General features: G+C 38.4%; 1 protein-coding gene across 5 annotated transcripts in view; it reads right to left on the bottom strand.

Moving 5' to 3' along the window:
- Nucleotides 1–2,323: 2,323 nt before the first annotated feature.
- HIBCH (3-hydroxyisobutyryl-CoA hydrolase) overlaps nt 2,324–14,053 on the bottom strand; it is a 139,478-nt gene continuing 127,748 nt past the window's right edge. For 3 of the 5 annotated variants that reach the window (XM_055379247.2, XM_055379246.2, XM_019022046.4), the window contains exons 12-14: nt 10,646–10,765; nt 6,562–6,595; nt 2,324–2,934 (exon numbers count right to left, since the gene is read on the bottom strand). In XM_055379247.2, the coding sequence (XP_055235222.1) occupies nt 2,819–2,934; nt 6,562–6,595; nt 10,646–10,765 (270 nt within the window). In that variant the 3' untranslated portion in view covers nt 2,324–2,818. The remainder of the gene's footprint in view (nt 2,935–6,561; nt 6,596–10,645; nt 10,766–14,053) is intronic. The other 2 variants (XM_055379244.2, XM_019022047.4) reach the window with 1 other exon arrangement.

The raw sequence follows: 14,053 nt of genomic DNA on the forward strand, positions 1-14,053 counted from the left end.
AAATATATGCTGTATTATATGTTAACCCATGACATATATGAACTACAAGGCTTGCATAATCAGTGAGCTAGTGGATAAATCAAGACAGGAGCAAATGGGAGAAAGATGAATAAACAAATGAAAAAAGATGAATAAATGAATAAGAGAGATGAATAAACAAATTTACATTACATGTGGTAGTTATCATGGTATAGGTTGGCCTTCATGACAAGATGGATGAGAATATCACTGATAGGATATTAGCCTTCTTTCATATCTTTATATTGAAATATGGGCTTTACTTCAATTTGAAGGTCTTTCATGAACAATAAAAGAGAGTAGAAGGACTGTCTGAGAAGGCAGGAGACATATAAAACAGATGACTGAAAGACTGACTAGCTCCTGGAAAGGGAAACATTTGGAACATCCAGAGTAAGGGCAAATGGGCTTCTACCAGCACAACAAAGAGCCTCCAGGTGGCAACATGGAAGCAGGTTATCAGAGAAAATAAATGTGCAAATTCCTTATTTACAATGACTCACTTAACCCCACAAACATATTTCACTGCTGCCTTCCCCAGTTGTCGCTTATGTACTGTTGTTACCTTTCAGTTACATGCCTTTGATCCTAAAATTCTCTACTTTTGTTGCCTTTTCAGTTCTTTGCAATCTGCCTGTGGTTATCAGCACTTAAAGCACAATTTTGAAGGGGAAAAAAATGATAATCACCTTAGTCCCAAAGAAATAATTTCTGTCAAACTGCCTTATTAGTATTAAAAACAGACACACTGAATGAAGTAGCATGATATGCATATATCCTACTCAGTATCATTGGCCTTTTATCAAATGGGGAAACTATACTTTCGTATTACATAGTTTTAGAAATTGAAAGTTAGAGACTCTTTATAAGTAATGTCAAGGAACAGTAATTTAAAAACAAAGTTCTAACAAATATATTGTTTGCTTAATCACAATGCCCTCATCTTGTATTTGAATGACTAAATAGGACATGTCTTCCTTGGAGCTGTGGGCATTAGTTCAGAAGCACTACCTGCATCTTAATTTTCAAAACTTAAGTTTTATTAGCAAATCCTCTTCTCTGTAAGACTTAGCTATGAAGTGGTATATTTTTTCCAAATATTTTTCTGAAAACATTTGTTGTTGTAACTGCACAATAAAAGTCCAGTTGCAATTAACTAGTGTGAGTTCTTATTTAACTGAAGCAAATGCTTTCTGACAGTGTGTACTTTGAATTTTTTAACAATATAAAAGACAACATTTTCTGCATTGTTAACAAATATAGAGAACAAAAATCCATTTATACAAATAATTTCTTGGATCATTCAGGTCCAATTTAGGACCTTTAAGAGTATAAATGTAAATGTATCCGATATCATGGCATCTTTATTCCAGATCTGTTACTGAATTATTTGAAAGAAAAATGCTTCACGTAAAACAGATTAAGAACTGAGAAAACATAAAGCAATACCTTCTGGGCTGCCATTTCCTCATCTATGAGAAGGGTGCAGGACATGATCTTTAATGTCTTTTTCAGTTCCGTTGGCTTTTTGTTCTTACAAACCTGAAGTTCACTTAGTTTCTAAAGAGTATGGGACGAAGGAGAAACTATAACAAGTTACAAAAAATTTATTTTGTTTATAAACAAAAATTACAAACAAAAAATTATAAATTTTGTTTGTTAATTTATAAACTTACCTTTAAAATTAAACAAAAATTCAAACAAAAAACAAAATCATAAATTTTGTTTACTTTGTTAATTTATAAACTTACCTTTAGTTTAAAAATTATTCTTGCCTAGAACTTTAAGGTTCTGAGTCTGGAATACCTTTTAGTTCTTTCATACCTTAAAAAGTACTTACTTCATTAACACTATCAATTATTGAATATATCTTTTGAGCAAAAGTCTTCTTGCTTTCAATTAATTTTTTTCTCCTGACTTGAACCTTGTTTGTAAGGATAATTATCACACAAAAGTCTTATGTAAATTATAAAAAAACAGAGTGTCTCTATCTAAGAGATTGGAGTTTCCTAATTTCTCATTCTACCAGATTAACAAATATCACAAATAACAAGAAAATAATCCTTTCAGTTTCACCATGGGATGGTATTCTGATTATTTTAGGGAAGACCAAGTCTGAGTTAATACTGAAGAGGGACGTTAATAAAAATCTTTTCTCTCTGCCCAAGGTTTCTAATGTTTATAAAAGGAGCTCTTCTGCTACAGTAACTCAGTTACTTTAAAACACACTCATATATGGAGAAAATTCTATGAGGCATTAACACAGTATCCAAAACAAAAATTCTATGAGGCATTAACACAGTAACCAAAACAATTTTCAGGGTCTTTATTTTTTATATTGTATACCTAAGTTGATTTCATCAACATACAAGCCACTACCAAAAGCCAAACAAAGATCCCATTTCAATTAGATATACCACTCAAGAGAATCTCTAAAGATCTTCACATTTTTCCATCTTCTAAAACAAGGATTGACAAACTTTTTTCTGACAAAAACCAGACAGTAAATAATTAGGCTTTGTAGGCTTTACCATCTCTATTGCAACTACTCATTTCAAAGCAGCCACAGATAATATATAAACAGATGAGTACAGCTAGTTCCAATAAAGCTTTATTTGTGAATTCTGATAATTTTCACGTCATGAAATATTAGTCTTTGATTTCTTTTCCCAACCATTTAAAAATGCGGAAACCATTCTTAGCTTACAGGGTATATAAAAACAGGCAGCAGGCTGAATTTGGCCCACATGCTGTAGATTGCCAACCCATGCTACAAAATATACCTTAAAAGCCTGTCACCTCAAAATTTCAAATCACTGCTTCCCAAAGACTTAAAGTGATTATTCAAATCTTCCTCAGTAACTTCTTTTAGATCAGCTGGTTTCCATTTTGGACTCTGGTCTTTATCAATTAAAACTGTCAAGAGAAGATACAAATGTTAATACCATTATTTTTGTCTAATATTGCTAGATTTTACTTACTGAATTGACAGAAATTCTTATACTATACTAGGCACATTTTTCTATCATACTTTTTTCCTGCAAAATTTTTATATGTATTCTATTTTTCTTTTAAATTAAATCTCCAGGGATGGACAGCAATATACTTTTGATGACTGGGGTGGATATTTTCTAACTTCCTAAGCCTCATGTCTTAGCTTTAATAAAGCCTACTGAATTAATCCAGTGGTTTAAACATTAGAATTCTTTTTTTCTTCTTGAAATAAAATTGCCAGTGAAACCTCCACATTACAAAACAGGTAAAACCAGTGGTTTAAAGTAAAGGCAGGGGAGGGCAGAGGGACCAGATGTGCCTTCTAACCTCCTCCACATTGAATTTTGGGAGGAAATTAATTGCTTAAGGTAGAGAAAAGGGGACTTCGTGCATAATTAAATGTGGATACTGTTGTTCTGCTGAATCCTCCAGTTCAGACAGCTCTGGATTTAAAAAAATCAGGTTATCATGAAACCATCTAGTTCTCCTATTTCAGTGTAGTCATCACTCATCATAGCCACATAGTATCCCCACAGGATTATGAGGCAATCTGTAACTTCTCCTAAAAAAAAGGGGGAGGAATGTCCAGTATACTGTAGTTACACACACGTTATCATTTGGGAGACTGGGTGGAAGGTATGCAAGATCTCTATATTATTTCTTATAACCGCATGAATCTACAATGATCTCCAAATTTTAAAGTTATGGTTCTGGCAGCAAATTTCAACCATGCTTAAAATGCACATAATTCTTGTGAAGAATGGAAATATTTAAATATGCAAACTATAGTGAACTAGAAAAACCTAATTTAGCATTTAAAGGCTAAAATAGTTAAAGAAGCAGTATGGCAACCAAGGAAGAAGACTGCCTTGGTAGGTGGAGGGAAGCTTTTACATACAATTAAATGCAGATACTGGAGGTTTGTTTTTAAGATTTAACTGCCTACTATGAGATTCTGGTATCAGATCAGTGGCAATATTAAACACTGATGTTCTGATCCCTACTATTTGAAAGTTTTATATTCCGTGGACAGTGTAAACAAAGAACAACCCTGGCACATTTTTTCCACAAGAATCTCTCTCACTCTAAGTCTTCTGGTCAATACTACCTGTCTCCTTGAGATCCCACTGAAGGACAACAGCAAAGAGACTATTAATCAAATTTGTTATTTTATTTCAAGCTAACAATTTTTTTACTAGAGTACATATAAGTTCGTGCCATGTAGGCAGCTCAGGTTTTGCAAGTCTCCTGAGATAGCCACTACATGGAGTTTGAGTGGGTATCCAGCTCCACTAAGATGGTCTTTTTTTCTTCTTCTATAACCACAAAGTAGTAATTTGTTCTAGATGTTAACAGTAAGAATTTTTAACAACTGTTAAATTTGCTAACTTACTTTAACTTGCTAATATGTTTTTATTATTAGCAAACTGCAGCAAACATTTGACTATGTAAAGAACACAACAGTTTTCAATCTCAGAACAGACGCTGCTTTCTGAAAGAGGCAGCAATATACTTTCTCTTCATTAAAAAGTAGCATAGGCCAGGCGCGGTGGCTCAGGCCTATAATCCCAGCACTTTGGGAGGCTGAGGTAGGCGGATTACGAGGTCAGGAGATCGAGACCATCCTGGCTAACACTGTGAAACCCCGTATCTACTAAAAATACAAAAAAATTAGGCGTGGTGGCAGGCGCTTTTAGTCCCAGCTACTCGGGAGGCTGAGGCAGGAGAATGGTGTGAACTCGGGAGGCGGAGTTTGCAGTGAGCCGAGATTTTGCCACTGCTCTCCAGCCTGGGTGACAGAGTGAGACTCCATCTCAAAAAACAAAACAAAACAAAAAAAAGTCGTATAATAAGCACTTCCTTTACGAATCAGAACTTTGATGCTGATTGGTTTCAACATTTTTTCCTCAAAATAACAGTATTTATCTAAAAACAGTATCTTTCTTTTTAAAGGGCTATTATAACATATAATGAATACTTTAACAATATAACCCTGTATGCTTACAGGTCCTCTAAAATCAGAGGTCTAGGCTGTAATCCACATGCAGCAAGAATCTGCAGAGAATTTGTGAGGAAAATGCCTATGTTACTTAGTTTCTACAAGACACACTGCCATCTCCTCTGATCAGCTCCATGTGCTGAATACTAAAAAGATTTCAATCAAGTCCTTATTTCTGATATTGTATCATGTCAGAAATGAAGAGAACTCTATGAAGAGTGATTGTTTATCAAAGCTTAAGAGCTCAGAGAACATAACATAACCTTTTATTCAGATAAAAAAGTATATCCAGGCTGGGCACCGTGGCTCATGCCTGTAATCACAGCACTTTGGGAGTCCAAGGCAGCCAGATCACATAATATCAGGAGTTCAAGACCAGCCTGGCCAACATGGTGAAACCCCGTTTCTACTAAAAATACAAAAATCAGCTAGGCGTGGTGGCATGGGCTGGTAGTCCCAGCTACTCAGGAGGCTGAGGTAGGCGAATTACTTGAACCTGGGAGGTGGAGGTTGCAGTAAGCCGAAATTGCACCACTGCACTCCAGCCTGGGTGACAGTATGAGACCCTGTCTCAAAAAAAAAAAAAAAAAAAAAAAAAAGGATATCCAGAGTCTGCACTATAGTAAAATAATTAATAAAAACAGGAACATTAGATATGCAAAATACATGCAGAGGGAACAACTCATTTTATACAACATAACAGCTTTTTATAAGGATAAGAGTTATGCATAAAAAGGAACTGTTGCAAGTATGCTAGAAAAAAGTCAAGCACTTCACTTGCTTTTTCTAAATATGCTGACATTGGAGATTATAAGCAAAATGGAAAGTATTAGTAAGACAATCTGCAGATGTTACTAATGACATCATATGGTCTTTTTCCCCAGCAATGTTTAACTGCTGAGGTACAGGCAAGAAGGTGGAAAGTAGGGTTAGACCACTGGTCAATTTTGCCAGGCCAGCACAAAAGAGGGAGAAAGGGTAGGGGATTTGAGGGCTTTTTGTAAGGTAATAAATGCATGTTTCAAAGGCCACAGCAGCAGGATGGCAGCAGGATGAGTTTACAAGTTCAATGCTGTACTTATCATATGCAGTCCATAATTGTAGTGGCAGGATTACCTTATATATAAATTAGGGAACAGTGGCCAAATTATGTGAATTTTTAAAACAATTATCAGTTTCAAAGACTGATCTTCCTTTTCATATCTCAGATGGTAACATATTCTTTAAAAACATACACAACTTTGCAATCTTAATAAAAGTTTAATTTTCACTACTAAAACAACTATAGGTTGAGTATTCTTTATCTGGAATGCTTGGGATCAGAAGTGTTTCAGGTTTGATTTTTTTATTTTTTTCAGATTTTGGAATATTCGCATTATACTTATGGTCCAATGAACATTTGAGTGTCATGTTGGTGCTCAAAAAGTTTCAGATTTTGGTACATTTTGGATTTTAGGATTTGGGATGCATAATCTGTATCTTCTTTAATTAACAGCATATGCTCACAAATCCCATTTCCCCAAAATGGTAAGTTCCGATTTGCCACTTACCAGCTCTAACGCCTTCATGAAAGTCATGACCTCTCTGAAAGAAAATTGAGATTAAATGGGGATAATTTCTGGGTGTCCTTATTCTGGGTTATCTTCTCTCTCCTCTATTCACTTCAGCCTTCCACTCCCATGGCCACAACCTGAACCATGACATTCAGAGACTGAACCACCTCTGATAGCCCACTCTCTGATCACCACCTCCTAAATCTTATTTGCTCAAGTATCTCCACTGCTACAAATCATTGATCTTACTGAGGTCCACAGATCCTATGACTTTCTCCCCATCTGTGCTGGCTTCACTTTGCTCTTCATCCAGCCCAATTTCACCAGTCCTTTAATATGGTCACTTTCCTGTCAAAATGTCATCATCTCCCTCAAACCTTTTTTTTCTTTTTTACAATCCTAGCAAAATCCTGGCACCAACTAAACCCTACCACGTACCCCTGCCTGCACTTCAGCAGCTAAGTCTTGCTGCAGAAAATCATACAACTGTGACTGGTTTCATTTAAAATTCATGATCAAAAATCTCAAACAGGCACAGAAAACTGCCAAACAATCCAAGATCTCTTCCCAACTCCCCAAGATAATGATTTTAAGTGTTTTCTGCCTTCTCAACCTCTACCCGTAGAGCACACTCTTATTATAGTCTCAGCCAATTACTTAACCTCTGACTTCTTTAAAAATACGAGAAGCTCTTAGATATGAAGTCTTGTCTTCTCACCACCAAAACACCTGCAGGCAACTGCGGCCATCTGCACCTGCCTTCTCTTTCAATGCCATGGAGGAAAGGACCATCCCTTTTTCAAAGACCAGTCCTCCCTTGCATTCCAATTCACATCCCCTCTTGCCTTCTCAAGGATGGACTTTGCTTGATGTGGTCATTCACTTTTATTTTCCTAGAATCATCAATGTAGGCAATATAGCTGAGTTCAAATGTCTAGGTTCACATCCTGATAGCTACATATTAACTATGTGTCCTCGGACTAGTAATTTCTCCAACCCTAGTTTCTTTACGTGAAAAGGTAATTTATATATCCATCCTAGGATTATTTTAATCCACATCCAAGCACAGTGTCTGACACTAAGTGTTCAGTAAATATTAACTACCATTAGTATCATCAACATAATCTTTTTTCTCTATTGGATCATTCCCAATCATTTTTAAACATGTTCTAATACCTTCCATCTTACAAAATAAAAAAGGAACTTCATTTGATTCCACAGTCCCAGCTTCTATCCTATTTCACTTTCAAGAGTATTCATCTACACATATTCTCTCCACTTCTTCACATCCCATTTTTCCTCTCCAACTTACTACACTCTAACTTCTGCCCCCACTCCTCTAAAATGGCTTGCCAAAACCACCCATGACATCGGCATTGCCAAGGTCAAATGACACTTCTAACCTCGTCTACACTTTGACAGCGTTCAACACTGTCCATTACAACCTCCTCCCCGAAACATTCCTCACTTTCTTTTGTGACACTACACTCTCCTGGTCCTCCTACCTCTCCATCCTTTTTTTCCTTCCTACTGCTCTTTCTCTACCACACCTCAAAATGTTAAGAGTTCCTTAGGGCTCAGGTCTGGACTCTCATTTTCTTTATAATATGATCTTACCTATTCAGTGCTCAACATAGCAGCCTGAGTGATCAATTCTTTAAAGTATAAGATCATGGCATTCCTCTCCTCATAATCATCTAGTGGCTTCCCATTTTACTCAGCCAAAGTCCTTACAGAGACCTTCAAGGCTCTGTATGCTCTGCACAGCCTTTCTCTACACTGTTTCTTCCAACCTCATCTCTCACTCACCACAACCTCTGCCCCCCATCCGCTTCCACACGGCCTCTTTGTGGTCCCTAACACAGGCAGTCATGCTCCTGCCTCACAGCTTTGTTCTTGCAGTTCCCACTGCCTGGGATGCTCTTCCTCTAGATAATGGCATGGGCTCACTTCCTTACTTCTTTCAGGAATTCACTCAAAGAACATCTCAGTGAGGCCTTCTCTGGTCATCCCATCTACAATTCATCCCCCTGTTACTCTATATCACATATCCTGCTTCCTTTTTCTCCTTAATATTTATAATCATATAATATATATTTTATGTATTAATCTTGTTTACAGTCTATTTCCCCATTATAAAGTAAGTTCCATGAGGGCAGGGATTTTGTCTGTTATCCTTCTCCCTACTTCCCAAGATAATGATTTAAACTGTTTTCTGCCTTTTCAACCTCAACCCCTGGAGCACACCTATGTACCTGGAACCTATGTACCTGGGTACCTCTAACAGTGTCTACGACATAGTAAGCACTCTTGTTTAGTAAATAACGAATCCCCAAGGTTCTCTTAATTGCTGTTGGTGTCTTTCAGATTTAAATCTCCAACTCATTCCTCTAATCTCTAACTCCTAAATGCATTCCTTCCCTCACATCCAGCAAGTCCTATCAATTCTGTCTCCTACATGTGTCTCAAATCCATTTACTTCTCTGAATTGCCACCATGCTTGTCTCAAAACTACTATTTCACACCTGGATCACTGCAGGAAATCTATATCTGGTCTCTAAACCGTTCTTGAACCTCTCCAACCCTATCTCCACACAGCAGCAACAATTTCCTTCTTAAAGCAAATTGAACCGAATGAAATGAAAAATCAAATCACCTCCTGCTTAAGCCCAAGAGTCTTCTCAACCTACTCCTTTCTCATCCTTTAGGTCACAAATGAAGTGACATCACAAAGATGTCTTCCCTGATCTACTTAAGGAGGTTTCCCATTGCCCCCCAACTCCCTCCTGTCCCTGCATAATCTCTTCTATCACCAACCCTGTATGTTTTCCTTTAGAGTACTTATCACAATTTATAATTATTTTACTTATTTTGTTTACTTGTTCTTTGTAGTCTCAGTAGACTAAACCCATGAAAATAAAGGACTGTGTCTTCTTATTCAACAATATAAGGCTAACACTGAGCACAGTGCCTGGGACATAGCTAACATATTTGCTGAGAGAATGAAGGCAAGAATCAATCAATCTAGGCAGTGCACTAAAAGTGTAATGAAAAACATGGAATGTGTGAGGTATACAGGAGAGTGGTCAAGAGTGCAGGCACTGGAGTAAGACTGCCTGGTTTCATACGCCATATCTCTGTCACTTAATAGCTGCACAACCTTAGGCAAGTTACACCACTATATAACAATTTCTTCATCTGTAAAATGGAGTCAATAACAGTACCTATCCTTCTAGAGATACCATAAGAGTTAATGGAGCAAATGCATATAAAGTGCCTAGCGTACTACCTGCACATAATAAACAATAGACGTCAGCTGCCATTTACATCCCTCAAGGAGTGACTTTAAGACATGGCTAACAGAGTTATTTCTAACTAGATGAACTACATTGAACATCTTAATAACTATTACATTAAAGTCATTAGGAATGTCTCCTTTCTGGCTATTAAGCCAAATAGTCCCTTTAGTCCATATATTAGTCTAAATAATAAGATGCTTCTTAAGGGTCCTCTGAACATAAAGGATGATTCTGACTTTAAAGAGTTTGTCATCTGGAAGAATAAATAAATATAAATATGAGATGTTTCATGAAATCAATATTCCATGTGATTATTGTCCACTTTATGTTTACAGTGGTACTTTAATAATGCTCATTATTTTAAACATGTAACAGACTAATAACTTCTTTGTGCTTTTACTTTATATATATATCTGCTTATAAATAATCCTCTTCATTTTATGAATGAGGGAATTCACATTTACAGAGTTTACATGCCTTGCCCAAGGTCACAGAGACCATCGCTGAAAGACATTAATTTCTATCTTGAATTCCTCTGAGATGAGGTTAGAGAGCTGCTTACACTGACATGCAAATGTAATTGCTATTTTATAAAGGCTTAATAACAATCTGGATAGCAATACTTCCACACATCTAAAACTAACTGGCCTGTTGTGTTTTTGTAGAGTAAATTTACAGGTGGTTTTAATTTTCTTGTTTGCACTTAGTGTATTTTACAAGTTCTACAATAAACGTATGTTACTTTTAGAACTAAAAAATGACATTTTTTTTAAAATTCTTACCATACAAGCTTGACTTAGCCGATACTCCATAGTTAGTACTTCTTGCAAGGTCTTTGAAGACCCCTCCATGAGTTGCCTTAGTGTGATCTTTAGAGATGTTGGAGACATTTTATTAATTACCTTTTGGAGGAAAAAATTTACTACTGTTAGTCCAATAGTTCCTTTATTGTCTATAATAAATGGGCAGAGTGTCTATGTAAATAATATTAAAATATGCCAAAATCTCATAAAAGATTATACCCTAGCTTAATCCTGCCAAAGCACCAAACAAAAGTTTTCTAATCTGCTACAAAAACAAAACATCATTCCACAAGTGGAATAAATTCTGTAGCTGTGACTAATAAATCCATATTTGTAGTTTGCTTAGCATAAATTATGCCAACTGGCTAAGCAAACAGCAATTACACTTAAATAAAATCAATACACACCTTACAAACCAATCATATTCATGGAGTATAGGAAATAACGCATACAGTGGTCCATTTCCGGGACAAAGTGTCTTGAATCGGCAGAGGTCAGCAAACTACAGAAGAAACAGGATACTAGGCCCCTGCTTGGATAGCCAATGCCTGCTTGTCAGCCTCCCGCTTCGTCCCCTTTTCCCCCACTTAGCTGCCCTCACCCGAACCAAAGAAGTTTAGCCTAGATAAAAGTTTACTAGTCTGCAAAATAGCTCACTTTGTCTGTTCTTATCATCCTGCCCAGCTACTTAGGTCATAAGTCAAATACTTCAAGAGCCCCTGAACTAACTAGGATTGCAATGCATTGTGGGCTGCAACAAAATGCAGCAAGACAACCCTAAAAAAAAAACACCTAAAGCTGCTACCTAACACTCAACAGGTGACGTCCGGGACGACTGTAACCCTGTAGGACTCAGCGTATAAGGAACCGGGGGAGGGACCTGTGCACTAGGAGGTTAAGTTGCTTGTTAAAACTGTGCCGGGTGTGCCTGCACACCAGACACCCAATCTTGCAAGACCGTCATTAAAAGTCTCGCTTTCGCTACTGTCCAGGTCTCTGAGTCCATTCTGTGGGTTTGGACGGGTGAATTGTTTCTCACAACCTGGTGGCCCATACGGCTATCTCTGTGCCTGTGTGGAGTTAAGACTCCAGCCGAGAAGGGAGACGCACCCCACTTGATTTATGTGGCCTGCTCTGGACATCTTGGCTCCCCGCAGAAGCCATAGACAAACCCAAGACTTGTTCAGGAGACAGAGCAGGTGACACAGGGAGAAAAGCAGGCACCATGGCAACCAGCCAACCTCCTGCATGATCCAAGGTAGGAAAGTTGGATTATCAGTACTGCCTTGGTGTTGGGGCATTTTCAGAGAACCCGGAGTGTGCAAGAAACCTCCAGTAAGGGGGGCTGAGTACACAGCAAAAACCTGACACAGAGACTAAGTGAAAATGGGAAACAGGAATTCTAGGCCTACAGAACAAAGGAAAGAGCGAACTAAAAAGACCCCCTCTGACATTCTCCCAGATAGTCCCTTGGGGAGAATGTTGCAGGTTTGAATGGATAATCCCCAAACCAGGAACAAGGAAAAGCAAAAGATGATAGAGTATTGCTGTTTTATCTGGCCCAAAAAGCCCATTTGTCAGCCTTCAGTCTTTTGGCCTAAGTTTGGCTCAGATGAGGACTGGGTGTGCCAAGCTTTAATTCTCTACGTGAATGATAAAACCCATACTCACAGAGGATGTGGGTTATGTTCTTTGTTGGATTAGTGATTTAACCCCATGTTCCCCCTTAAAGAGGAAGAGCACAGTAAAGAGCCCTCACCCAGTGAAAAGCCCTGGGATCCCCAACACGCTTGCCCCTCCCCCAAACATCTCACAAGGCAGAGGACAGGGAGATCGGGTGCAAGACGAAGGTCGAAGAAAGAGGAATCTGGGGATCATGAAGGAGCTAAACCCAGTGCTCCCTTAAATCCTTATCCAAACTTGAGGAAAGAATTAGAACAATGTAAGAAGGACATTGAGAATTTCCCTATTTCTTCTGAACAGTAGACATCTAATAAGTACTCTCTTAGAGAAGTCCCTATGGGACAGGGAGGAGTTGGGTTTGTGAATGCGCCTCTAACAAGTACTGAGGTTAGGAATTTTAAAAAGGAAATGAGGCCATTCTTGGAAGATCCCCTCGGTTTAGCAGAGCAAACCTCAGCTTAGCAGAGATCCCCTCGGTTTAGCAGCTAGATCAATTTTTATGACCCAATTTTTATACTTAGGCTGAGATGATGTCAATCATGAATATTGTGTTTACTGGGGAAGAGAGGGGAATAACTATAAGGGCAGCCATAACCATTTGGGAAAGACAGTGTCCTCCCAGGCAAGAAGTCCTGCCAACTGAGCAGAAATTCCTAAATGCAGATCCTGGATGGGATAACAATAAACAGATCGGGCCCAAATGCAGGACCTAAGGGAACTAATAATTAAAGGGATTAAAAAGTCCACTCCTAGGACATAAAATGTCTCAAAAGCATTCGAGATTCAACAACAAAAAAAGAGGAGACTCCTTCTGTGTTGCTGCAGAGGCTCAGTGATCAAATGAGAAAATATTCAGGATTAAATCCAGAGGACCCAGTAGGGCAAGGCCTTTAATTTTAAAGGTTAATTTTCTGACTAAAAGCTGGCCTGATATTACTAAGAAACTGCAAAAGGTTAATGGATGGAATGAAAAACCAATTAAGGAATTACTAAGTGAAGCTCAGAAGGTTTCTGTAAGAACAAAGGAGGAAACATCGATGAAAAGAAAGGAAATCAGAAAGATAAAGGGGAGGAAACAGCAAACGTAGAGGGCCAGAGAAAGAGTTAAGCTGCTGACCCTGAAGGCAAGGGAAAGCCTGGTGCACAGCTGTGTGTGTGGGAGCCACTGGACTAAGCAGCCAAGACAGGGAAGGCAGTGTAAGACACTGTGCAGGTGTGCTGGTGCCCAGAGAAAAAGAGTCAGAACTGTCTGTCAGACACGGGGGAGCCAGGGCACAGTTAAGGCTCAGCTCATGCCCAGAGAGAGAAAGAGGAAGAAACTGAGTGTGAGGGAAAAAGGAAACAGGGGATGACAGAGAGAGAGATAAAAGAAGAAAATGAGCAAGAGAGAGACTGGAAAAGACAAAGATCAAAGAGACACAGAAGGTGAGACTGGGGAGAAAAATAATGTAAAAGGAAGAAAGAGTACAAGAGGAGGTGAGAGGATGTGGAGAGATTGGCAGGGCTGGGGGAAGGTTCTAGAGGCTCAAGCAACAAGGAGGTGCAAGAAAAGGGTGCAGTGTGGCCACTGAGGCGGGACAGAGCCTGGGAACCGGGCGATGCAAATGAGAAAGGGATGTGGAGGACAGTTTAGGATCAGGAGCAGTGGGTTGCCTATGGATGGCTGTCAGAAGGCAGCAGAAAGGATTCAGATTATGGAAGGGT

The sequence above is a fragment of the Gorilla gorilla genome, chromosome 11 (genome assembly GCF_029281585.2).
Source record: "Gorilla gorilla gorilla isolate KB3781 chromosome 11, NHGRI_mGorGor1-v2.1_pri, whole genome shotgun sequence".
NCBI classification, from domain to species: Eukaryota; Metazoa; Chordata; class Mammalia; order Primates; family Hominidae; genus Gorilla; species Gorilla gorilla.